We start from the raw sequence: 27,877 nt of genomic DNA, 5'->3' as shown, positions 1-27,877 counted from the left end.
GGAGCTCCACTTCCTCAGTGCCCCACCCTACTAGGGAAAGAGAGAGGCAGACTGGGAGTATGGATCGACCAGTCAACGCCCATGTTCAGCGGGGAAACAATTACAGAAGCCAGACCTTCCACCCTCTGCAACCCACAACGACCCTGGATTCATACTCCCAGAGAGATAGATAATGGGAAGGCTATCAGGGGAGGGGATGGGATATGGAGATTGGGTTATGGGAATTTTGCGGAATTGTACCCCTCTTATTCTATGGTTTTGTTAATGTCTCCTTTCTTAAATAAAAAAAAATTATTTATTTTTCCTTTTGTTGCCCTGTTGTTTTATTGTTGAAGTTATTGTTGTTGTTGTTATTGATGTCGTCATTGTTAGATAGGACAGAGAGAAATGGAAAAAGGAGGGGAAGACAAAGAGGGGGAGAGAAAGGTAGACACCTGCAGACCTGCTTCACCTCTTGTGAACCGGGATGCCTAAGCTGGTCCTTGCTCTTTGTGTCACTTGTGTTTAACCCGCTATGCTACAACTGGACTCCCCACAGAGGTTGTTTTGAGGAAACACAGACTTTGTAGATGTTGATCTTAGATTTTGTCCTATCATTTTTGAAAGATATTATCATTCTTGTTTTACAGATGAGGAAATGGAAGCTGAAGAAGTTGAAAAGTCATTTGCCAAGGACCAAAATGTGTATCATATCTGAGATCAACAATTGCTCAATACTGAACACCAAAAAAAGAAAAAAAAGAAAATAAAAAAAAGGTGAGTACAGTGACTGGAGCATGAACTGCAACTAACCTTAATATATGTACAGAAAAAGTAGTTGGTTTGTCATAGTTAAGAACCTTGGGCAATGTTAAAAGAGAAGTATCCAGTCTTCTTGCATGATTAATCAGTAGTCAAGTTGGAAAAAATTACTATGACTGTGCAAAGTTATTAGTGTACCTCAGGAACAAATTCACTATAATCACATACTTAGAAAGAAGATGAATTATAAGCATTTTATACCAAATGAATATGCCATTCAAGATTTTTTAAAAATCAAAAGAAATAGTGGAAAAATTAAAGATAACCACCAATCACATTTTTTCTTCATTTTATGAAATGTTTTGGTGATTTACTATCTTTTATCTGGTTGTCTATGATGCTTTTCTTCTTTGATAGTTTTGGCAACATCTTTAGCTATCCATTCTCCTGCCAATAGATTCTTGAATTCTTCAAGTCCTTTGCCATTTAAGACCTCAACTTCCTGAGCGAATGGAATTTTGCATTTGCAGTTCACATTCATAACTCCTTAAAATAACTAAAGAACTGATGAAAAATTTTACTCACATTTTATTTTTCTGAGTTGTACTACCAAAGCAGATGAAAAATGTGAGTGAGGAACTCTCACAAGGCTAGACATGGACCTTCCATATGACCCAGTAATCCCTCTCCTAGGGATATACCCCAAGGACTCCATAATACCCAACAAAAAAGAAATGTGTACACTTATGTTCATAGCAGCACAATTCGTAATTGCTAAAACCTGAAGAAACCCAGGTGGCCAACAACAGATGAGTGGCTGAGAAAGTTGTGGTATATATACACAATGGAATACTGCACAGCTATTAAGAATAATGAACCCACCTTCTCTGACCCATTTTGGGTCATGTTAAGTGAGCTAAGTCAAAAAGATAAATATGAGTATGGGATGATCCCACTCATCAACAGCAGTTGAGAAAGAATAACAGAAAGGGAAATTCAAAGCAGGATTTGACTGAATTTGGAGAATGGTACCAAAGTAAAAGCCCTGGGGTAAGGATGAGGGTAGATGTTCAGCTTCACAGGATGGGGGCAGGAGGGGAAGGTGGGAGGGTAAGGGGGTGGGATGGGACACAGTCTTTTGGTGGTGGGAATGGTGTTTATGTACACTCGTATCAATTTGTAGTCATATAAATCACTAACTAATTAATATTAGAGAGGAAAAAATTGATTAAATGTCTCAAATCTTTTCTATCACAGACTAAGCCTTTTTAATACATAGGTTGAGTCTTTGATATGTTGACTCTCTTAAAAGCTTAGACCAGGGAGAACAGAAACAGCCGGTGGCACAGCTATATAGAAATAATGTCAAAGGACATAAATTATGGTGATGTTGTGTATGATACAGCAAACCCTAACAAAGGAATATTTCAAAGTTAACCCAACTGCCAAATAATCTGATTATAGCAATAACTACATATTGTCTTCTAAAACCCTAAGATAGTAGGAACCTCCTTCTTCCTCTATAAAGCCTATATTTCCCCCATTTTTGGAACCTCTAGGGTGGGGCTCACTTTCCTGCATGTTTCTCTCATTTCATACCAAATGATATTGCATCCGCTGATCCCAACCTAATCAACGCAAGGAATTCTACCTCAGCATGCTTCACTTCAGACTATCTCCAGAGACGTCAGGCATGGAATATCAACCCTTCACCCTCATTACTCAGATGAGACCTTTCCTTTCATAATATTCTCAAATTCCATTCCAGGAGGTTCACTTCCTAACAAAAGCCCAAAACTTAGGTATAGACCAGGTCCCGTAAGATAAAGCATATGTTCTTATGTATCCATAAACTAGGGCAAAATATATACCTGAAAGCAAAAAATACACAATAGTCTGTAGTGAGTCAATATAAACTTCATAATGAAATTGTTTCTACTTAGACTTAGATACCCTCCTCACCTACTTCCTATTACAGTTCTCTCACTCACTCCAAAGCTAAGCTCATCAAAGCAAGGACTGCAAAAGCTGAGTAAGGGCAAGAGATTGGCATACTTTAATGATGATTCTTTAGTCACTATCAGGCCACCCCATCAGCTGGGGCCCTAGTCGGGGAATCCTGAAATTCCCAAACAGACACGATGGGCCTAGACCTCAAATAAATCCCTCTCTCCCTTGTTACTATCATTCCTAGCAGGAACAACACAATAGACCCTTTTGTGGGCCCCCATAGGACCTTGCCCTCAACTTGGATCAACAATGGTAGAGAATGTTCCATCCTCCAAAGGGAGGATGGACAACATACTCTATGCTACACCTGAGAAAGATGGATCCTGATATTGAGGCAGCTTGGGACATACCTACTTATGACCACAGAATGAGAGCTCAGATCTAGAGGGATGCAGAGGTCACATAGGCTTCCAAGCTGAATATGGGCCCAAGATCACATCAAATCGATGGTGTTTACAGTCAACAATATCTATACACCTTTCCCATATTTGGGAGCTATTCTCTTCCCTGATCCAGTTTTCTGGTCCTTTGCCAGCCATGACACCACCTCCCCAGACAATAATTAGAATCCACCTTCATATCAGATTTCAAGCTAAGGCAAAAACAAACAAACAAAAACACTAGTATAGCCACAGACCCTTTGGAATATAACTAAAATATGCCTACTAGCTATCTACAAAACGGAGGGCCCCGACCCCCAACTCTTCATCTGTTCCATTCCAGCCTTTAGGTCCATGATTGGTCAACAATTTGGTTGGCTCTGTATGTCAACTCTCTTTTCAACCATTAGGTTGCAGATGCTAGCATGATGCTGACCAGACTTCCCTGGACAGACAACCTCACCAGTGTGTCCTGAAGCTCTGCTTCCCCAAGCCCTTCCCCACTAGGGAAAGACAGGCTGGGAGTATGGATTGACCTGTCAATGAATATGTTCATCAGGGAAGCAATTACAGAAGCCAGACCTTCAACCTTCTGCATCCCACAGTGACCTTGGGTCCATACTCCCAGAGGGTTAAAGAATAGGAAAGCTATTAGGGGAGGGGATGGGATACAGAGTTCTGGTGGTGGGAACTGTGCGAAGTTGTAACCCTTATCCTATGGTTTAGTCAATGTTTCCTTTTTATAAATAGAAAATTAAATTCAAAAAAATGAAATATAAAAAACAGAAAAATGTGAATGAGATAGATGTTGGCTATTTAAATGTAAAAATATGTATCAATAAGCAATCTATGAATGTAGCTGGATTTCTTTGTTAAAATTCTCTAAAACGAAATGATACATGAATTCTTAACTTTATCCAACATTTCAAATGTTTCAGTATACTTCCCTTGACAGCTCTCTAAATTAGTTTTTGTAAATGAGTAAATTAGCATTGCCTTTTACTCATTTCTCATTAAAGTTTATGGATAAACTAATCAGGAAGTCAAGTTGAAATTTTAAAAAGAATGACCAGTGGTAAGAGTTAAGTAGGCACATGCCAATAATGCAAGATCTGAATTCTATTTAATTATTAATTTCGATATAATCGTGGGAGCTAGAATTTGGAGGTTACTTCTTATTATTTCTAATGATTCAAAATATTACTCTAGATGTAGTACAGGCATTGTTATTAAAGATCATCACAGACACAATCTGAATTTACTTGAATAATAAATTTGTTTGGCATGATGATATTTCTTTTAAAAACTATTAAAAAGATCAGGGCAGTTAAACAATTTTCTAAGACCATATAACTATTCATAGAAACCTGAGTTGAAATTTCTTTTCAACTATATTTTCCTCTAAGTTCACTTCTCATGCTATTACTACATTAACTTGTCTTTTGTTGTTATTGGTATATATTCTTTACCAATAGGTAGAGTTGACAGGTCACAGTGGATTGGCCATAGGGATAAAGTTTTTACTCTTCTTAATATCTTTGTCTATTTAGCCTGAGTACTTATTTCCTCATCCAAAATATAAGGGCTGGGAAGACAACATGATAGTTATGAAAAGACTTTCATGCCTCAGGCTCTAAGGTCCCAGGTTCAATCCCCATAAGCCATACTACGTCTATAACACTATAGTACTGTCATGAGAATAAAGAATATTGAAGCAGCGTTGGAAGATTCACATTCTTGGCAATACAAGTGCAGTCATACTAGTTGATAAACTCTACAATCTTTACAGCAAGGAAGAAGGCTAAAATATTATAAGAAATTATTTAAGTCATCATCTGATCACTAGTTCAGTTCATAAAGTTCCTTCCTCCCAGAAAAGGATTTTCAAGATAACTGATATAACTATTTCCAAGAATAAATAGCTGTAAATTGACATACCCTGGATCTTGATTTATAAACCAATCAGTGTCAACTTGAAAATCACTGAGTGAAAATTTAAAAGTAATTTGTTGGGACATCAGAGTTGAAAAATAGACTGCAGCATTTGTGGTAACTGCCTGAAATAGCCAGTTTAAAAAATATAATTTAAAAAATAGAATTCAAACCATATTTATTGTCATCTGTTCATATTTTCACAAAAGAATAATGAATATATATATATGGCACTCAATAAGAACTTGACTAACATAACACCTTCTTCTCTTTCTGTGTCTCTTGTATGCTTTTCCACCTCTGTATCCTCTGTCCACTGGTGTCTGTTGGTCTACTTACACAGCTGCCCCTTGCTCCATATAGATTTGATGGAAATATCTGAGTCTGGATTTTGTTGCAATGAAATGAATGGATACGAAGTCCTTTAGACAAGGAATGACAATGTAACTATCCTTTTCTTGTTAAGTACAATTGTATACAAATGAAACAGAAAATTGTGTTAAAAGAATAGCAAAAAAAAAAAAAATCTCTATTCAGCTCTTTTACAGAGCAATCTTTTGATGAGGAAACACAGAAAGGAAAATAAAACCTGAATTTAAAAGGACTTACTCATTAGCTGACACAAAACAGAAAGAAAACTGAATCTTGATAGTTCAAAAAAAAAAAAAAAAAACCTCAGGAACAGAGAAACCAGAAGAGTTACCCAAAGCTCACAGAGGGACAGAAAATTATACATTTATTTATTTATTTTTGTTTTGTCACAAGGGTTGTCATTGGGACTTGATGCCTGCACTATGACTTCACCACTCCCAGTGGCCATTTTTGACAGAGACAGAGACAGAGTGAGAAATAGAGAGATACCTGTAGCACTTTCCCCATACATGTAGGAAGGGAATCTTAAGCCTAAGTCCTTGTGCATAGCAATGACTGCACTCTACCAGGTGCACCATGCCAGGCCCCAGAAAGTTATATTTTAAAGTATAGTAAGAAGAGGGACCGGGTGGTAGTGCACAAAGCATAAGGACCTAGGTTCAAGCCCCCAGTCCCCAGGGGGAAAGCTTCACAAGTGGTGAAGCAGGGCATCAGGTGGCCAGGCTCTCTTTCTCTCTCCCTATCTCTCCCTCCCCTCTTAATCTACCTCTGTCTCTGTCTCATAAATAAATCAAATAGTTTTAAAAACATAGTAAGAAGGAAGGAATGGTGAAATAGCTCACTTGGAGAATGTGCTACATTGGCACGCACACAAACCAGGTTTGAATTCGGGCCCCCCAAACACACTGAAAGATGCTTTGGTGCTGTGATCTCTTTGATTTTCTTTTCTCCCCCCCCCCCCCCCCCCGCCCCAGGGTTATCATTGGGGCTTGATGCCTGCACTAAGAATCCACTGCACCTGGAGGCTATTTTTCCCCTTTTGTTGCCCTTGTTGTTTATCATTGTTGTTATTGCTGTCGCTGTTGCATAGGACAGAGAGAAATCAAGAGAGGAGGGGAAGACAGACACCTGCTTCACCACCTGTGAAGCAATTCACCCCTACAGATGGGGAGCCTCCGGGGGCTCACACTGGGATTCTTTTTTTTTTGCCTCCAGTGTTATCACTGGGGCTCAGTGCCTGCACTACAAATCCACTGCTGCCAGAAGCCACTTTCCCCCCTTTTGTTGCCCTTATTGGTGTTGTTATTATTGTTGTTGTCATTGTTGTTGGACAGGACAGAGAGAAATCGAGAGAGGAGGGGAAGACATAGGGGGAGAGAAAGATGACACCTGCAGACATGCTTCAGCACTTATGAAGCTATCCCCTTGCAGGTGGGGAACTGGGGGCTTGAACCAGGATCCTTACGCCGGTCCCTGTCCTTTGTGCCATGTGTGCTTAACCCACTGTGCTACTGCCTGGCCCTGATCTCTTTTATTTTCTATCTCTGCCTCTCTGTCTCTAGTAAGAGGAAAAGATACATTGTGGAAGGTGTGGCCATTGTGCAATAGACGAAAATAAAAGCCTAGGTGCTAGGCATGGAAATAGAGAAGGCCAAAGAAAGTGTATTTGTGATGCACAACTATCAGGACTTCTTCAGTATTTACATGAGTCCCTAAAGGAATCATTGTCATCAGAATATTGAGAGAATGTCTAATTACCATGAATATTAATAGGAATAATTTAATAGGAGTAACAAGACTTAAATTATATTAAAATTAATTTCTAAAATGATAGTCTGATTTTTACCAACTTTTGTTTTTATTGCTAACACGGTTATCACTAGGGCTCAGTGCCTGCATTATGAATCCACTGCTCCCAGAGGCTACATTTTTCCTGTTTTATTTTTTTAACTTTATGTATATTTTTATTAGACAGGGCAGATAGAAATTGAGAGGGGGGAGTAGAGAGGAAGAGAGATACCTGAAGACCTGTTTCACTGCTTGTGAACCTACCCCTTCTCCCCACATCTAGCGCACATGGCAGTGTGCCACTACAGGGCCCCATTATCTGTGTTCTTATTAATGAAAACATATCACTTCAAAAACACTTTCTGGATGCTTTAGGTTACAATTTTGGGGGGAAATACATTTTGAATTGGTGTATCTGTCAAAGATTCTAAGTTACAATGGCACGTGGTACTTTGAAATGCCTTGAGATAATAGACTATATATCTGTGTATCCTTTACACCCCACTTCCAGGCTCAGGTTGTCTCTAAGTTCCACTCACATTCTCCCTCAAGTCCAGCATTGACTTCACTAGTGATCCAGCACTGCCAAACTCCCTGCTTGGGCCAGTCTTCTGAAATTGTTCTAACTTTCCCAGCATCAGGCCCAAATAGTTGCTCTGACAGCTCTCCTCTGCCCCCTGCTGTTACAAGTCAGCATGCTCATGGCTGGGCTCAGGCAACGTAATCTTATTCATTTAATAGTGATGTACTGAATATTTGTCCTGTGCAGTGCCAAACACTGTATCAGGTGCTAGTGATATATCAGTGAACAAAACAATAACAACAAAAAAACCCTGATGCATTTAAAGGTATTACAAATGGGAACTTCACCCCAGTTCCATACTTTGAAGAAAATACAGGGTTTTTAGGAAAACCAAGGACACCACCTGGGACTGCAAACAAGACAGGACTAGAACAACTTCAGGAACCCACCAGTGAGTGCAAACACATGTGGCTGGTGGACAGAGAGGAGAGTAGGGAGAGATTAAGTGATTGGTAACAGTCCGGCAGTTTAACAGTTGAGACACCACCTCAAGACTGGTTCACCAACAAAAAGATTGCTGAAGGGAGGAAAGGACTCCCCGAAGACTCACCAAATGCAACTGTGAGTCTTCATTGCAACTGCCCTCAGAATCTGGAGCAGCAGGGAGGCCCTGTGCTAACACCAGAGGACAGAGAACTAATGAGGAAACTCAGGAGAAGATCCATACCTTGGTGGTCTAGCAGTGGGGCTGTGAGAGTGTTTTTGTATAACCACTGGGTTATCTCTGCCTCCCTCTGCTTTATTTCTTGGTGAGGAGTCAGTGATTAAGCTAAGAACCCTACTTATAGTTTAAAAGCCCTCAGGCTCCTATATCCTACTGGGAAGGAAAAGAACAAAAGAGGCTTTTAAGCCACTGTGCTCCAACTCAGGGATTAAAATACTATTGAAGCAACTCTCAGTTTCCACAACTGTGAACCCTTTAATTACCTTACTTAGACGCAAGTCAATCCAGGCAAGAGTGATCAGTAATTTGAAAAGTACTGAGACAGGGACCTCATAACATACTATATAGAATGGTTAAACCTACAAGAACTATTGGAGAAATGAACCAGGACAAGAGTCCAGCTAAAAGCCCCCCCCAAAGGCTGAAGAACAAAATAATGAGGTCAACATCCAAATACTAGTTAAGGAAATAATCACATGAGTGAGTAAAGAGTTTGAAAGAATTGTCATCAGAAATGCAGAAACAACAAATGAGATTCTGGAAGAAAACACTAATTACCTCAAGGTCATTAGAGATCTGAAAGCTGAAGTAGCTGAGCTAAGAACACAACTAGCTGAACAAACTAAAACAGTCTCAGAACAGGTAACAGAATAGATGAACTCCAGAAAAAAAGTAGAGGGGAGAGAGAATAGAATAAATGAGGCTGAAGACAGAATTAGCAAGATTGAGGATGAATTAGAGACTAAAAATGAAGTAAGAGATCTCTAAAAGAGATTAAGAGATTCTGAAAACAACAACAGAGACCTAAGGGATAACCTCAAAAGAAGTAATATATGCATTATTGGTGTAACAAAGGAAGAAAGAGAGGGAGAGGAAGAAAGCATTCTTCAGGACATAATAGCTGAGAACTTCTCCAGTCTAGACAACATCAAAGACATAAAGATTCAAGAAGCCAAGAGGGTCCGAAACAGAATTAACCCAGACTTAAAGACACCAAGACACATCATTTTTAGGATGGAAAGGAATAAGAATAAAGAAAGGATCCTGAAGGCTGCAAGGGAAAAACAAAGAGTCAACTGCAGAGGAAAACCCATAAGACTAACAGCAGACTTCTCCACACAACCACTACAGGCCAGAAGAGAATGGCAAGATATCTGTGGAGTGCTCAATGAGAAAGGCTTTCAACCAAGACTACTGTATCCTGCTAGACTGTCATTCAGACTATATGGAGGCATCAAAACCTTCTCCGACAAGCAACAGCTGAAATAATCAACTATCAACAAGCCTGCCCTGAAAGAAGTTCTGAAAGGTCTCCTATAAACAGATTGCCATAAATATGCCACACTCTAAAATTCTACAAGAATGGCCTTAAAATATCTTCAATCTTTGATATCAATAAATGCCAATGGCCTGAATTCACCTATTAAAAGGCACAGAGTAGGAAGATGAATCAGAAAACACAACCCAACAATATGCTGTCTATGAGAGACCCACCTAACTCAACAAGAGAACACAGACTCAAAATGAAAGGATGGAAAACTATCATACAAGCCAATGACCCACAAAAAAGGGCAGGAATAGCTGTTCTCATATCTGACATGATAGACTTTAAAATCAATAAAATTAAAAAAGATATGGATGGGCACTACTTAATGCTCAGTGGATCAGTCAATCAAGAGGACTTCACAATTATTAACATCTATGCACCCAATGAGAAGCCATCTAAATGCATCAAACATCTACTAAAAGAGCTACAGCAATATATTAACAGCAACACAGTCATAGTAGGGGACTTCAACACCCCACTCTCACAACTTGACAGATCATGCAGGCAGAAAATCAATAAAGACATGAGGGAGTTAAATGAGTAGATAGATAAACTAGAACTATTGGACATTTTCACAGTCATTCATCCCAAGAAACTGGAATACACATTCTACTGAGGTCCACATGGGTCATTCTCAAGGATAGACCATATGTTAGGCCACAGAGACAGCATCAGCAAATTCAAGAGCACAGCAATCATCCTAAGCATCTTCTCAAACTACAGTGGAATTAAACTAACACTTAACAATCAACAAAAGATTAGAAATAGTCCCAAAATGTGGAAGCTCACCAACAGACTACTTAAGAACTACTGGGTCAAAGAGGAAATAAAGGAAGAACATGTTTCAAGAGTTCAATGAAAATGAAGGCACAAGTTATCAAAATATTTGGGACACAGCTAAAGCAGTACTTAGAGGGAAGTTCATAGATATACAAGCACACATTAGGAAACAAGAAAAAGCACAAATAAACAGCCTTATTGTACATCTTAAATACCTAGGAGAAAAAGAAGAAGAAGAAGGAGGAGGAGGAGGAGGAGGAGGAGGAAGAGGAGGAAGAGGTTGAGGAGGAGGAGGAGAAGAAAGGAACCCTAAAGCAACCAGAAGGACAGAAATAACAAATGTTACAGCAGAAAAATAATATTGAGAATAAGAAAACTGGGGCCCAGGTGGTTGTGCACCTGGTTAAGTGCACATATCACAGTGCTCAAGGACCTGAATTCCAGCCACCAGTCCCCAACTGCAGGGGGAAAGCTTTACAAGTGGTGGAGCAAGACTACAGGTGTCTCTCTGTCTCTGTGCCTCCCTCTCTATCACCCCCTTCCTTCTGGATTTCTGGATGTCTCTATCCAATAAATAAAGATAACAACAACAAAAATAAGAAAAAAATACAAAAGATTAACAAAGTAAATATTGGTTATTCAAAGTGGACAAAATCCACAAACCTTTAGCCAGACTCACAAAACAAAAAAGGGAGAAGACTCAAATAAATGGGATCATAAATGAAAGAGGAGATAGCACAACAGACACCACCGAAATTCAACATATCATGCGAGGCTTCTATGAACAAACTATATGCCACCAAGCTAGAGTACCTGGAAGAAATGGACGATTTCCTAGACACCTACAAACTTCCAAAATTAAGTAAAGAGGAACTGGATAACATGAACAGGCCCATCACAGCTAATGAAATGGAAACAGTTATCAAAAATCTCCACAAAAATAAAAGTCCTGGACCAGATGGTTTTACAAATGAATTCTACAAAACCTTCAAAGAAGAACTAATACCTCTACTTTTAAAAGTCTTCCAGAAGACTGAAGAAACCGGAATACTCCTTTCCAGCTTCTATGAAGCCAATATCACTTTGATACCAAAAGCAGACAGGGACACAACCAAAAAAGAAAACTATAGACCAATATCCCTGATGAATATAAATGCTAAAATATTGAACACAATTCTAGCCAAATGGATACAGCAGTACATTAAAAAGATTGTTTATCATGACCAAGTGGAGTTTACCCCAGGCATGTAAGGTTGGTTTAATATATGCAAATCAATCAATGTGGTCCACCACATCAATAAAAGCAAGACCAAAAACCACATGGTCATATCAATAGATGCAGAAAAAGCCTTTGACAAAACACAACATCCCTTTATGATCAAAACACTACAAAAAATGGGAATAGATGGAAAATTCCTGAAGATAGTGGAGTCTATATATAGCAAACCTACAGCCAACATCATACTCAATGGTGAAAAACTGGAAGCATTTCCCCTCAGATCAGGTACTAGACAGGGCTGCCCACTATCACCATTACTATTCAACATAGTGTTGGAAGTTTTTGCCATAGCAATCAGGCAGGAGCAAGGAATTAAAGGCATACAGATTGGAAGAGAAGAAGTCAAACTTGCCCTATTTGCAGATGACATGATAGTATACATAGAAAAACCTAAGGAATCGAGCAGGAAGCTGCTTTTGGAAATCATCAGGCAATACAGTAAGGTGTCAGGCTCCAAAATTAACATTCAAAAGTCAGTGGCATTCCTCTATGCAAACACTAAGTCCAACCTGTGTGGAGAACAGTCTGGAAAACTCTCAGAAGGCTAGAAATGGACCTACCCTATGATCCTGCAATTCCTCTCCTGGGGATATATATTAAGGAACCCAACATACCCATCCAAATGATCTGTGTACACATATGTTCTTAGCAGCACAATTTGTAATAGCCAAAACCTGGAAGCAACCCAGGTGTCCAACAACAGATGAGTGGCTGAGCAGGTTGTGGTCTATATACACAAAGGAATACTACTCAGCTATAAAAAATGGTGACTTCACCATTTTCAGCTGTTTTTGGTTGGACCTTGAAAAAAATCATGTTAAGTGAAATAAGTCAGAAACAGAGGGATGAATATGGGATGATCTCACTCTCAGGCAGAAGTTGAAAAACAAGAACAGAAGATAAAATACAAGTAGAACCTGAACTGGAATTGGTGTATTGCACCAAAGTAAAAGACTCTGGCGTGGGTGGATGGGAGAATAGAGGTCCAAATAGGATGAAAGAGGACCTAGTGCGGGTTGTATTGTTATATGAAAAACTGGGAAATATTATGCATGTACAAACTATTGTATTTACTATTGAATGTAAAACATTAATTCCTTAATAAAGAAATTTTTAAAAGAAGAAAATACAGATTTTTAAAATCATTTTATTGAGAGGTTAATAGTTTGTGACATGTTGACAAATGGCACAGTTCTCATCTCCGTGTGATAGGTTTCTATAGAGCACTTTCACCCCCCAACTTAGGCCCATTTTCAACAATGACTCAACAGGACACAAAAACCCTCTGCACTCCCTCCCTACTACTTCTCCACAGTCCTTTGCTTTGATGCAATACACTAAACCCAGTCCCAGTTTCACTTTGTGTTTTTCATTTCTGTCCATTTTCTTACAGTTCATGCCTCAAAATACAATATATATTTTAAAAATAGAATTTTTATTTTTTATTTTAGAGAGAGAAAGAAAGAGAAACTAGAACACTGCTCAACTCTGGCTTATGGTGCTAGGAATTCAACCCGGGACAACAGAGCCTCAGGAATGAAAGTCTTTCACATACTGTCAAACTCCTCAAGTTATAATCTATGAAGAAACCATGTTATAAAATGCATCTCTGGGGGTCAGGCGGTAGTGCAGCGGGTTAAGCGCACATGGCCCCTGGCTTCCCACCTGCAGGGAGTATCTTCACAAGTGGTGAAGCAGGTCTGCAGGTGTCTATCTTTCTCTCTCCCTCTCTGTCTTCCCCTCCTCTCTCCATGTTTCTCTGTCCTATCCAACAGTAAGGAAATCAATAGCAACTGCAATAATAACTACAACACAGATTAAAAGGGGGGCAAAAAAATGGGGGGGGGAAAGCCTCCAGGAGCAGTAGATTCATGGTGTGGGCACCGAGCCCCAGCAATAACCCTGGTGGAAAAAAACAAAAACAAACAAACAAAAAAACAACAAAGAAAAGAAAAGGAAGAAAATGCATCTCTATTCAATAAATGAATAACTCCTAGGATATGGCCTTAAATACAATGCCATGTGGTACCTTTAAAAGGCCTTAGCATATGGATTTTGACTGAAATTAACTCTCTTGGAATTCCCTCAATTTTTCAATCATAACAGACTGTGATATTGCTTTCCCATGTATGAAAAGTCTGAACATATTGATACTCCAATTATAAAAGCACATAATTAGATTGTGATCATCAGTAAAGAAGTATTTGTCTTAGATTAAGATCCCTAGAATAGACCATGAGACAAGATGTAGATGCATGAGATCCACTAAGGGAGTGGTCTTCAGGAGAAATCCTATGAGGAAAGGACTAAGTTTAGAGGAGTGAAGAAACGAGGTCGAGGTCAAAGTCTAGTGCTGCTGAACTGGGAAGATTCTGGAATAGAAATTGTATCTGAGGGGAAACTGGACAATGTTGCACTCTGTTAATTGCACACATTTCTATGTACAAGGACCTGGGTTCCCCTACAGCGGGGAACTTCAAGAGTGGTGAAGCAGGTGTCTTTCTCCCTGCCCCACCCCCAATTTCTCTCTGTCCTATCAAATAAAAAAGGGAAGCAAAGAGGAATAAAGGTGACCAGGAACAATGAATTAGACATGCAGACACCAAGCTCCAGTGATAACTATGATATCAAAAACAAATAAATAGATAAATAAATAAACAGGGGGCCGAGCAGTAGCGCACATGTTACAGTGCGCAAGGACCTAGGTTCAAACCCCCAGTCCCCACCTGCAGGGGGGAAGCTTCACAAGTGGTGAAGCAGGGCTGCAGGTGTCTTTCTGTCTCTCTCCCTCTCTATCTCTCCCTTCTCTCTCAATTTCTGGCTGTCTCTGTCCAATAAATAAAGATAATAATAAAAAATTTTAAAAATAATAAATAAATAACAGTACTTGAAAGAATTACCACCTCACTTCCCATTCTGAGTGGTGGGTTGCCTGAAAGCAGTTGTCCGGAGAAGAGGCAGTTCTCCGTTAGCAGCCTGGAATCACAGAAGCTAGGCAGTGAGTGCACTCGCCAGGTCATGGGGATCTGGGAGTGATGACAACAATGCCTTTGAAAAGCACTGAGTGGAATGTCCACCAGTGAAAAGGTTGAGGGAGGGTCTTATAGAAACTTTATGATTTAAGAAAAAAAAAAACTTTTAAAAAGTATCTCCCAAGTTCTAGTCACTAATGAATTTAACTCAGAAGAGTCTTACAGGACTGTTACCATTCACCACCAAATGGAATTAGGAGTGGGAGCAGACTGGGATAGAGGTGTTGAGGTAGGGTACCAGGGTATCTGGCAGAGTTATGGAGAGTGAGTACCTGCTGGGATGCAGTGTGGGAGGGATGCTTAATCCGTCCCAGATGGTTGCTGGGGAGAGGCTCAGGAAAGCTTCCTGGATGATGTGACATCCCAGCCAATAGAATCAGGGCTCTTCATCAAGTCCTTTCCTTATGGTAACACTTTCACATGGCTGCCATGATAAATTGACACAAACTGCTGGCTTTAAACAATGGAACTGTCAAGGTCTGGAGACTGCTCACCACATAGGATGCACACTTTATCATGCTCAAGGATCCAGATCTAAGCTCCCAGCACCACGTGGGAGCACAAGGTTAACTCCATGAACAATGGAGAGCTATCTGGCCTCTCTTCTCCTTTACCTCTCTCAATCTCTCAAAACATGGTTTTAGTCTATTTTTCTTTTATGACTAGTATATTTCCCCCAACCCGGAATTTTTATTTAAGTGTTAAAAGGATGTAGGTATTCTACAGTCTGTCTTGTTGATTTTTTTTCTTATATTCTCCCAAATTAAACACTCAAGACAAGCCTATAATGCATTTCATTTATTATCTCTTCTTTCTTACTCTTTTATTGAATTGGTGAGAGGAGAAATGGGCTTGTAAATGACTTTTTTTTTTTTTTCATAAGTGTGAGAATCAGACTTAGGGAGTCTTTCAGTCCTTTGGCAAGAGCACCATGATCATATTTATTGTGAGAATGCAAATAAGACAAACGTACAATTTGTTTGCACTCCTTGTTATTCAAACAACTTCACTTTTCATCACCACTTTAGCAGATGAAGAACTTATGAAGGTGACACTAGTGTTATAATAAACCTTAATGATTTAGAACGAGTCTTTGGGATTTTATTGTGTTAATTAAATATGTATTTTTAAATTTGTTATATTTATTTAGTTCCCCTTTTGTTGCCCTTGTTTTAGTTATTATTGTCATTATTACTGATGTCGTCGTTGTTGGATAGGACAGAGAGAAATGGAAAGAGGAAGGGAAGACAGAGAGGGCGAGAGAAAGACACCTACAAACCTGCTTCACCACCTGTGAAGCGACTCCCTACAGGTAGGGAGCCATGGGCTCAAATAAATATGCATTTTAAAGCATTGTTTCACATATTTTTATACTTCCTGTGGTTTTGCAGTGCATTCTGGTTCAAATATTCTAATCAAGATTGCTACCTGGCTATATCATAGTTTAATATGCTTTCACTTTAATGAATACACATTTAGAAAAGTCAAGTTCTGGGGCTAAATACATCTCATACAGCACACATGTCATAATGTGCAAAGGACTCAGGTTCAAGCCCAGTTACCCAGGAGCAGTGAAGCAGTGCTATGGATGTCTCTCTTTTTCTCTTCCTTTTTATCCAGCCTGCTCCCTCAATTTTTCTCTGTCTCTACCCAGTAAATAGATAATTAAATTAAAAGTTTTCTAAAAAATGAAGTCTGTTTTAGAGTCATTAAGATTGTCCACATGGATAACACACCTAATTTGTTTTGGTTGTGACTCAGAGCTAGTCTCTCACAGTATTGGGTCACGTTCTGGTGCTATGGTGTCCTTCTAATTTTTACTTGCCACCAGGGTTATCACTGGAACTCAATGCCAGCACTGCGAACCCACCACTACTGACATCATTTTTTCCTTTTCCTTTCTATTTTTACTTGATAGGACAGACAAATTGAGAGGAGCGGGCAGATAGAGAAGGACAGAGAAAGGTAAGAAACCTTCAGACCTACTTCACTGCTCCGGAATAATAACAAAACAAAGAAATTAAGTAAAAAAAAAAAGAGTAGGAAGAAAATTGAAGCTTTTAGGAAATAAACATCGAAGGTAACAGCACGGTAGCACTATAGCTTTAACATGACAGTGAAATAGCATTAAATGCATCCACTTAAGTTAGCACCAAGGTACCTGATCCACTAACTTAGCACATAGTACCTGACTGAAATACTGCAGAAAATACAACTTCATTGAGCATTTGATACGAGAGTCTGTTCAGTGAAAAGCCCTGGTCTGGGCAACGTCATGGCTACCTCCTCATGTAAGCACACTAGAGGGAAATGCTTTGTTTTTCATTAAGCCATTTAAAACAAAAATGAGCATCAAATCAAACATTAGTGACTGAAAATTTCTCATATCCCTACTTTACTTTGAAATGCTTGAGCCGTTTTCACTGGAAGAGTTATATCAACATGAGTAATGTTTCTTGAAATAAAAAAAAAAGATGATGATGATTAAAAAAGTGATACCGTCATCCTTCTTTTTCACCATTAAATTTCTTCACTAACAGTTAAGTCTAGTAAATGATATGTGAGGATGAAAAATAGTTTTATCTTTAGGTCATTGATATTTATAATCCTTAGACTTTTTACTTTGAAACTGAATCCATAAGATTAGTAATGAAAGAAAAGTAAAAAGAATAGCACCCAAAGAACTTAACTTAAAGTAGGATGAAGAGTGAGTCATGATTGGAGGAACCAATACTAATAGCACTCCAGCCTTATGTTTTAGGACAAGCTAAGTACTCTAGGAATTGCCAGCAGAAAGAATAGATATCAAAATATAGGTTCCAATGTTTCTAACTAATATTGTACAGAAATTACTTTAAAATCCTATGTCCCTGCAAGATACTATAACTAGATTATATAGGAAAATCTTCAAAAGTACATATTACCATATACAGCTCTTGTGATTTATACTATAGGGAAGATGTCATCTAGATTTAAAATTCTGATTGGATTTAAACAGCCACAACTGTACTAAAGGAAGATGATTACAGTTAAACTATACTCATAAATAAAGATAATCTTGACAAAGACGTGTATCTGACTGAGTACTACTAAGTAGAGCTTGATATCAATGACAAGGGAAAAGAATATTCTGTGTCTTATAAAATTGCCCCACAAAAAGAAGTTGACAGTAAAAACAGCAATTGAACCTATTTTAGTTTATCTTACCAGTAAAGACGATGGGCTATCTGGATGCTTTGCAATGAGCGCTGTATTAGGAGTTGCACTAGAGGACTTTCAAGGTTCCATTCAAACTTGACAGCCTGAAGGAAAAGATGTGATTTTTTTCTCTCTCAGTAACAAACTTAGAACACAGAGATATGGGAAAGGCTAGAGAAAAGACCAAAGGAAACAGTATAAAGGTTTTTACAAAATGTCAATCATCTACTATATTACTTTATTGGCTGGTGAGTAACTAATAGTAGAATATGCACACATAATAATTTAAGTTTGCATAGCCTGCTCTCCTTTCCTGATTATCTCAGGATAATAAATAAGGGTTGGTAGAGTTCAACCAGGCCTCAGAGAAGTCATCTTTACATAAATAAAGTGATGAACAGAGTCCTCCATATATAAATGATATTATTTAGCCACAGAAATTATATTATTTGGATATAAAATCACACACTTTATTGACATCAGATATTAGCATTAAACTGCAGGCCTTGATGTTTTTCTTGTAGGTTTCAAAGCTGATTATTGCTACCATAATGAACCCCATTCTCAAATCTTTTCTCTAGTCTCTGCGGACATTTCACTAATGTTTTCTATGATGTGCAACCTGGTGGGAAAAATAGATAGCAATGGCAGCCCAAGGTCCTCAGGATCTATTTTTTTTTTTAATATTTATTTTATTTATTCCCTTTTGTTGCCCTTGTTGTTTTATTGTTGTAGTTATTATTGTTGTTGTCGTTGTCAGATAGGACAGAGAGAAATGGAGAGAGGAGGGGAAGACAGAGAGGAGGAGAGAAAGATAGACACCTGCAGACCTGTGAAACGACTCCCCTGCAGGTGGGGAGCCAGGGTTCGAACCGGGATCCTTATGCCGGTCCTTGTGCTTTGCGCCACCTGCGCTTAACCCGCTGCGCTACAGCCCGACTCCCCAGGATCTATTTTTAATCTGGATTCATACTCTGTAGGGATCTCACCATGGACAGTTAATATCCTGCTTGGGAGTCAAAAGTTTTTATCTTTGTTATTCAAGAAACCATTTAAGTCAGAGCGTCTCTCTCCCTCTCTCTCTTTCTCTCTCTCTCATTACATCATGCTTTATACCCAAGTACAGACAGAAGGAAAAAAAAGTGGGTACTTTTTTAATAAGAATATTTCTTCACACATACCTGAAAAAAACACTTCAGTATGCAAACCATCTTCAAAGATGCAAAAGTATGAATTCCTTAAGTGTGAGTGTCAAAGATGATTTCAGCAAATTTCATAAACTCAATACTGCTGATAGTATAAAGATCATAATGTGTGTGATCTTAAAACAGTGACTGTAGCCTTCTTTCACTTGCTTCCTACTACTGCCTTCCTTACACTGGTTTGACTAGGTCTGGGGTTATGTTTTTGTCATATTAGTGAGCATGTCATTTGAGCCAGAAAGAATTGTCCTTTATGTTTATATTTTTACCTTTCTTTCTAGATTTTACCACCATTTCTTCTTGGTCCTAATAACTAGTCATTCTTGAACTGTTTCCTGTGTTCAAACTCCCTAGATTGCTCAGTCTACTGATATATTTTCCTCCTAAATTAGCCTCATCATCTAGGATGTAAATAGTATTTCAGGTGTACATTGAATTATTATGAACTCTTTTCCTGAAAATTCCCCACAGGGTTATGACTTGTCATTTGCAGTAACTCCTATGTCTGTACTTATTTGATTCCCAGCAGTAAAACATATAATCAATTTTCAGAGAAGTCTATATTCTGTTTGCAAAGTAAACAGAGGGTATTATTCTACCAATATAGACTTCCTATAGCCTTGGGGTCTCCTGTCTTTAATGTTTAAAAACTGAGACACCTGGCACTTAAAATACCCTTTATATCCTGGACTTTCAAACTGGGATACTTGAGTTGGTCCTTGAGCTTCACATCATGTGCGGTTAGCTGTGTACTGCCCAGCCCTTTATTATTGTTGTTGTTGTTATTATTATTATTATATTTGCCTCCTGGGTCATTGCTGGAGTTTAGTGCTGACACTATGAATCCACTGGTAGCCATTTTCCTCCCCCCCAATTTTATTCAACAGGATGCAAAGAAATTGAAAGGGGAGAGAGAGAGAGAGAGATAGAGAGGGAAGATAAAGATAGACACTCACTACTTACAAAGCATCCTGCTGCAGGTAGGGAGCAGGGGCTCAAACCCAGTTCCTTCCACGGGTCTTTATGTGTAGTACTATGTGTGTTTAACTGGGTGCACCACTGCCCAGGCCCACAAAATACTTTTTTGTACATATTATTTTTTAATGTATTTAGTCAAATGAAATCTTCACAGACATTTCTATGCTTCTCTGTTCTAATTTTTTATATTTATTTATTTTCCCTTTTGTTGTCCTTGTTGTTTTTCATTGTTGTTGTAGTTATTATTGTTGTTGATGATGTTGTTGTTGTTAAGATAGGACAGAGAGATGGAAAGAGGAGGGGAAGACAGACACCTGCAAACGTGCCTGACTCCCTTCTCTGATCTAATTAATAAATGAAGATTTGCTTTTCTTAAATTGTTTTTCCATTTTGGCTTTTGTAACCCTTTTCATAGGTTTGCCAGTTTTGGTTAGAGAATGGCTGTGTTACCATGTTGATGTATAAGTTATATGTTAACCTCTTGACTGGATAAATTTTACCGCCTACTTTTATTTAATCTATGGATGATTCACTAGTTACCTTTAAAAGAAAATTATTAATTCAAATCCTGGAATCTCTTGTCAATCTTTTGCTGTCCTTACCTGAACTAGCTGTGGGAGATATTCTAGTAGTTCATCATTCAAGAGGTTGTCCAGTTGTTGAACTGCCACTTTACGAATTTCTTGATCTGGAAAACTAATATAAAGTTGATATACCTGTTAAGCTATTCACAGCATGAGAAATATCAAGAAAACAGAATGAATTTCATCTCAATATATTAAACAAAATAGTCACAGAATAAACTAAGAGGATCATTAACATCAAATAATAGATATTATATAATTATATATATGTTTTTTCCTCTCCTCTTAAGTGGACAATAGTAGAAATTCTTTTCAACCAAACTTGGGATATTTGAGCTTAAGTCAGATCCCTGTTGGTTTTCTTGTATATAAAACATGATATCATAGGGTATCTAAAATATTTTCAAAAAAGTATGAAAATCTTTGTTATACATTTGTTGGAGAATTGATGGTTTGTAGAGTTAAACTGGAATATATTATATTTTTGGTCAGTGCATAATGAAAGCATCAAATGTAAAATATCTTATAATAAATAAACATGATTCAAGAAGGCTAAATCATACTGTGGAGTTCTTGAGGGTAGCATCACCTTATTCATTTTGGATGATACATGCCCACTGTATGGCTTAATGCTAAACAGATGTGCAATGTAGGATTGCTCCTTAACTACATTTACAGTGGCAGGATAATGGCTCAGGTCAGAGCACAGGGATTAACTGAATTTATACAGGTATTTAGCATTTGTAGCCCTCTTCTAAAGATAGTTTTCCCTCAAGTAGGCTTCTAAGGTTGCTATCGTCTTCCATATCAGAGGAATAAACTTTACTTATATCCAAACTCCTAGAAAGTTCCTAGAGAAAAATGAAGACACCATACATAATTTTCAGGCATGATTTTTGACATAATGCTCTGATATAGTTAGAGATCACTAAAAGGAGGTGGCTGGACAGTGGCACACCAGGTAAGTGCACATAGTATGAAGTGTGAGGACCCACAAAAGGATCCAGGTTCAAGCCCTCGGCTTCCCACCTGCAGGAGGGGGGGTCTGCTTCATTAGGAGTGAAGCAGGTCTGCAGGTGTCTGTCTCTCTCCCTTTCTATCTCTCCCTTTGCTCTCAATGTCTCTCTGTCCACTCCAATTAAAAAAAATGAAAAATGGCCACCAGGAACAGTGGATTCATATTGCCAGCACTGAGCCCCAGCAGTAACCCTGGAGAGGAGAGAGAGAGAGAGAGAGAAAGAGAAAGAGAGAGAGAGAGAGAGAAGAGGGCACTAAAAGTATAGAGGCAGAGAGAGAGAGAGAGAGAGAGGACACTAAAAGTATAGAGGCAGAATTTAATTTTAAGTAAAAAATATCAGAATAGCTAATATACATAATTAAAAACTTGACGTACTCATGGTAACTCACTCAAAGTCAAAGAAATGAATAAATGAAACTCCAATCCTTTTCCTGGGAACTGAGTGCTTTTCAGTCAGTCAGGTGAGACTTCTAAAGATTGTAGCCTCCCCTCCCACCCCCACCCCAACTCCCTGTCTTCACTACTGTGAAGGTCAGAAAAATTTAAAGTCTTTAATATCTGGTCTCTTCTTAGCATACCAGGTCACTGAAGGGTGAAATAATTATTATGTAGTTTCTGTGTCAAGAAAAAATATGGTAATAATATCAACTGTCTTTGATAGTTTGGAAACTTCATTTAAACTGAACATGTTAATTGCAATAAGAAATTTACTTCTAAGGTTACTCATTCCATACCCTAATTTCTGACCTACGCAGGTTTTTCTGATAATTTTCTCCTATTGAACATTTAAGCAATGAGGCCTTGTGAGTATTATGGTCTAGGTTCATCTCAATGACCACTGCTAAGGTCAGAAGATCTCAGCATCTTAGCAAGCACAGATGGAGAGAGCAGGATCAGTGCAATAAAAATGCAAAGTTAGAAGTTATTTTCTCCTAGCTAAATGTGATTGACTCTAATTTATTGCTCTCAATTACTAAGCCATTTGTCTGAAGCTTATAGACATCAAGGTCACTTTAAGGACAGTTTGAAGTCTTAGAGGGACTAGTAACTTAGTGCATTCTGTTACCTAAGTAATGACTTAAGTAGCATACTAGTCATCCATGTTCTCTTGGACACCTACTTTATCTTAAAATGAATGACAGAAGGAAAAGAAAAAGAAAAATTGAAATCAAATAGCACAACAATACAAAATACTTTGGTGAGTAATATGTATTATATCTCTAATTCTGGAATATAGTCTCTATGAAAGCAGATTTTTTTTTTACATTTTTCCCTTTATTGCGGGGGATTAATGGTTTACAGTCAACAGTAAAACACAGTAGTTGGTGCATGTGTAATGTTTTTCAATTTTCCATATAACACTCGAACCAACTCCTCCCTCAGGTCCTCCTCTGTCATCATGTTCCTGAACACCCCACCAACGCCCCAGAGAGTTATAATTCAGTGCAAAATACCAACTCTAGTCCAAGTTGAAAGCAGTTTTTTTTCTTTTTTACTTATTTTGTTTATGAATGTGTTTTAGTGACTCCAGAATGATGGACACATTCTATATATTTGTCTAAAGAATATCTAATCTGGGGGCCAGATGGTGCATCTGGTTAAGCGCATATAGTATTTAAGTGCAAGGACATGGACAAGGATCCAGGTTCAAGCCTCCAGCTCCCCACCTGCCTCAGAGATACTTCAAAAGCTTTGAAGCAGGTCTATAGGTGTCTATCTTTCTCTCTCCCTCCCTATCTCCCGCTCCTCTCTTAGTTTTTCTCTGCCTTATCCAATACAATGGAAAAAATGACTGTTAGGAGCAGTGGATTTATAGTGCATATACAGAATCCCAGCAATAACCCTAGAAGGAAAAAAAAAAAGAACATTTAAACTGAATTAATTATCCTTCTACTTAAAACATGTCTTACTATCTTTTTCCAACCACGTAAACATAAACATTCTTTTTTTTTTTAACAAGGAAGATCTTGTTTTTTGTTTTTTGTTTTTTTTTTTAAGATAGGACAGAGAGAAATCGACAGAGGAGAAGACAGAGCAGGAGAGAAAGATTGACACCTGCAAACCTGCTTCACCGCTTGTGAAGCTACCCCCCTGCAGGTGGTGAGCTGGGAGCTCAAACTGGCATCCTTATGCCAGTCCTTGCACTTTGCGCCATGTGTGCTTAGCTCACTGCGCTATTGCCCAACCCCCCCCCACTTTTTTTTAAAATTGCCACCAAGGTTATCACTGGGGAACAGAATAGTGCCACACTACTAATCTACTACTCCCAGTGGCCTTTCCTTTTTTCCTTCCCTTTTTTTCCTATCCCTTTTCCTTTCCTTTATTTCTATTTTTATTAGATAAGACAGAGAAAAATTGGCAGAGAAAAATAAGACAGAGAGAAATTGGGAGAGTAGACAAAATGGGAAAAAGATAGACACTGCAGACCTGCTTCACCTCTAATGAAGCATCCCCACTGCAGGTGAGGGGTGGGTGCTCGAACCTGGGTCCTTGTGCAAAATGATGTGTGCACTCAACTGGGAGCAGCAGCACTCCAATGAACTTTTAAGAGCTATTGTTTGGGAAAGGAGATGTGGCAGATAACCAAGATTGATCATCAAGCCACAGACCCTGAATGATGCCTTCAGGCCACAGCTTCTTCCAGATCCCTGTGAGCAACCCACAGATGGTTGGTTAATGAAATCAGGGTCAGAATTGATTTTTGTTACTTTAAACTATTTAACAAGGGTAGGAGAAGAAGAGATTTAGACCAGAGCAAAACTTAGCTTTAGTTGTTGGTGATACTGGGGATTAAGCCAGAAATCTTTGACTTTCAGTTACTTTGCTGTACCATTATGTGGTCTTTCTGGCCCTAAACATTCCCTCGCGTTTTTTTTTTTTTTTATTACAACTCTGTTTTCAAGTTGAGTGACAATTAGAAGAAGATGCAATGACTAGTAGAAGATGCAATGACTTTCAATGGCCATGAAGTGGTTAGAAAGAGAGAGTAAGGTGGTAGTTTGTCATCTTCCTGGGAAAAGTTTTTTTTTTTTCCATCAACTTCCTTTTTGAGGAGATGACTGAGTATTTTATGACAATTTTACTTAAGAATGAAAACAAGGGCTGTTGTAGCTGATAGCGGCATAACTGGCTGTGTGCACATATTACTGTGTGCAAGAATCTGGGTACAAGTTCCTGGTCTCCACCCACAGGAAGGAAGCTTCACAAGTGGTGAAGCAATGCTGCAGATGCTTCTCTTTCTCCCTCTTTAGCTTCCCTGCCTCTCGATTTCTTTATGTCTCTATCCAATAAATAAAATTAATAAAAAATATTTAAAAAGAAACAAGGGCTGGAAAAGCTTATAAACAAGATCATGGGCAGGGAAAACCATAATGGTTTTGCAAACAACTTTCATGCCTGAGGCTCTGAGATCCCAGGTTTAATCCCCAGCACCAATATCAGCCATATCAGATCAGTGCTCTGATCTTTCTCTCTCTCCGTTTCCCTCTGTCTCTTTCATTAAAATGAATAAATGAATAAATTGGTCATCCTCTGGCACAGAATAAATGTTGTCTTCACATGTTTTTATAGGACAAAATAATAAAAAAGCTACACTCCACCTAAAATAAGACATGCCTAAAATTTGACAAGAGGAAAATAAAAACATCTTTCTGTAACTTTTATTGATTCACATGCACTAGTGAAGAAGTTCCAAGTTTTAGCATGCAGCACAGAAACTGGTATTACCTGCCTTCAATATACTAACACTAATACTCACATTTTTTGTTTTGTTTTAGCGGTTGACAAGAAGCATATTTTGCTTTAGTGGAAAATCCCTCATTCCAGCCTTTACATAAATAGTGCTTCCTTGATGTTTTAGTGGAATGCACACTGTAGCCTCTAAACCTGTCACTCCAGTATATTCAGCAGTGTCTTAACTAAAGTTACTGATTTGGTCTAATCTGCACGTGTGTGTGTGTGTGTGTGTGTGTGTGTGTGTGTGTGTGTGTGATGGTTGCTTCTTAAATCTGAATAAATGAAATGTTTCTCTTATTTCCTTTTTAATATGTGAGAGCACTTTACCTAACTTAGACACAGGAGCTCCACACCACTGGTTTCTAGTATGACTTTGGCATGATACACACTTGTGTACAGAAAATATCTGCTTTCAGGCTTCACATGAAAGGCTAATGAGAGAAATACTTATATTTTGCAAAATGGAATCAAATTTATATACTAAAATCATTCGCCTAAGAATCCAAGTTGTTTTCAAATAAAAATAAAGGGAGTCGGGCGGTAGTGCAGAGGGTTAAGCGCATATGGCACAAAGCGCAAGGACCTGCATAAGGATCCCGGTTCGAGCCCCTGGCTACCCACCTGCAGGGGAGTCACTTCACAGGTGGTGAAGCAGGTCTGCAGGTGTCTATCTTTCTCTCCTGCTCTCTGTCTCCCCTCCTCTCTCCATTTCTCTCTGTCCTATACAACAACAATGGCATCAATAACAACAATAACTACAACAATAAAACAAAGGCAACAAAAGGGAATAAATAAATAATAAAATATTTTAAAATAAAATAAAATTAAAATAAAATGCATTTCTGACAGGAAAAAAGTTTTTGTTTATCTTGCTTTTCCCCTTCTTCATTAAACTTTTCTTTTTCCCCAGCTGGTGAAATTGTAACATCCTTTAAATTGAAGCTCAAACATCAATTTGTCTGTGAAGTGTTCCAACTACTTTCTAGCTCCCTGTGGATTTTATCACTTCCTTCCCTGTGGGATTCTAGATTATGAACTTGGGCAGGCAAATTCACTTAGGAAACCCTTGTACAGTACAGTTATACCCAAGCTATAAGATTCCCAGGCATCTCTTATTTTTTATCTAATAAGTTGTCAAGTTCTGTTGACTTTCCTATTTGTGTGACTCTAGCATCATGCCTGCTCCCACTGCCATCTAATCATAGGTCATAATTATCTTATGTGAGCACTATCATCTTTCATTTGCTTGCAAATTCATTTCTTATAAAAACAGTGTTTTCTCTATTTCTTTTTTTATTTCATTTTTTCCCTTTTGTTGCCCATGTTGTTTATCATTGTTGTTGTTATTGTTGTTGTTGCTGTCATTGTTGTTGGATAGGACAGAGAGAAATGAAAAGAGGAGGGGAAGACAGAGAGAGGGAGAGAAAGATAGACACCTGCAGATCTGCTTCCCCGCTTGTGAAGCAACCCCCCTGCAGGTGGGGAGCCAGAGGCTCGAACCGGGATCCTGATGCTGATCCTTGTGCTTCATGCTATGTGCGCTTAACCCACTGCGCTACCACCCGGCTCCCTTGTTTTCTCTGTTTCTAGGATTGTCTTAAGTCTATCTAGACACATTCCAACTTAGCAGAACCCTTTGGATTTTTCTCTCCTGCTGTAATTCTGAATAAATTGCTCTGCCTTGTTGGTAGATTATTTTTACTGTGAAAATGCCACTGAAAATTCTCACCTTTGTGAACACTGTAATCTGTTTGTAATATCATCACATCCCTTTAAGTTCTAGTCCTTTAAAATGTAGACCAAATTCACCTGAAGGTGACTGTCCTAATCTGTAATAGTTACTTCTCTGAATTCCAAGGACATCATCTGGATGAGTCCCTTGGAAAATTAAGATATGTTGGTGTTTCTTAGGATTTATCATTTTATATAAGCATTGTCATCATTCAACTAGTGAATAAATCAATTCTGGATACGATTTTTTTCCATCCACTTATTTTTATTTCTAGAATTGATCTTCATGCTGCTTACATATTAGATAATTAATAAAAATGCATTTGTGATGATTATTTTGAGGAAGACAAAACAATAGATTCCATCTAATCGCTTGCTATCTTCAAAGAGAAATGATATTGGCAGTAATAGATTAATATATTAAAATGCCATTAATAAAAAAGGTAAGAGGGGAAAAAAGTTTAAGATATCAGAAAATCCAGGGTGTACTTGTTTTTAATATTACTTCAGGGGGAAAAATAGAACAAAATTGATATCTACATA

The 27,877-nt window shown here is 38.3% G+C and overlaps 1 protein-coding gene across 2 annotated transcripts in view; it reads right to left on the bottom strand.

Moving 5' to 3' along the window:
• The window catches only part of PIK3C2G (phosphatidylinositol-4-phosphate 3-kinase catalytic subunit type 2 gamma), a 361,732-nt gene that overhangs the window by 189,080 nt on the left and 144,775 nt on the right, over nt 1-27,877 (bottom strand). For both annotated transcript variants that reach the window (XM_060194432.1, XM_060194433.1), the window contains exons 17-18: nt 20,869-20,962; nt 18,096-18,190 (exon numbers count right to left, since the gene is read on the bottom strand). In XM_060194432.1, the coding sequence (XP_060050415.1) occupies nt 18,096-18,190; nt 20,869-20,962 (189 nt within the window). The remainder of the gene's footprint in view (nt 1-18,095; nt 18,191-20,868; nt 20,963-27,877) is intronic.

Source organism: Erinaceus europaeus, chromosome 7 (assembly GCF_950295315.1).
Source record: "Erinaceus europaeus chromosome 7, mEriEur2.1, whole genome shotgun sequence".
Classification (NCBI taxonomy): Eukaryota; Metazoa; Chordata; class Mammalia; order Eulipotyphla; family Erinaceidae; genus Erinaceus; species Erinaceus europaeus.
The sequence above is the reverse complement of the archived record's forward strand: the minus strand, read 5'-3'. Positions and strand labels throughout refer to the sequence as shown.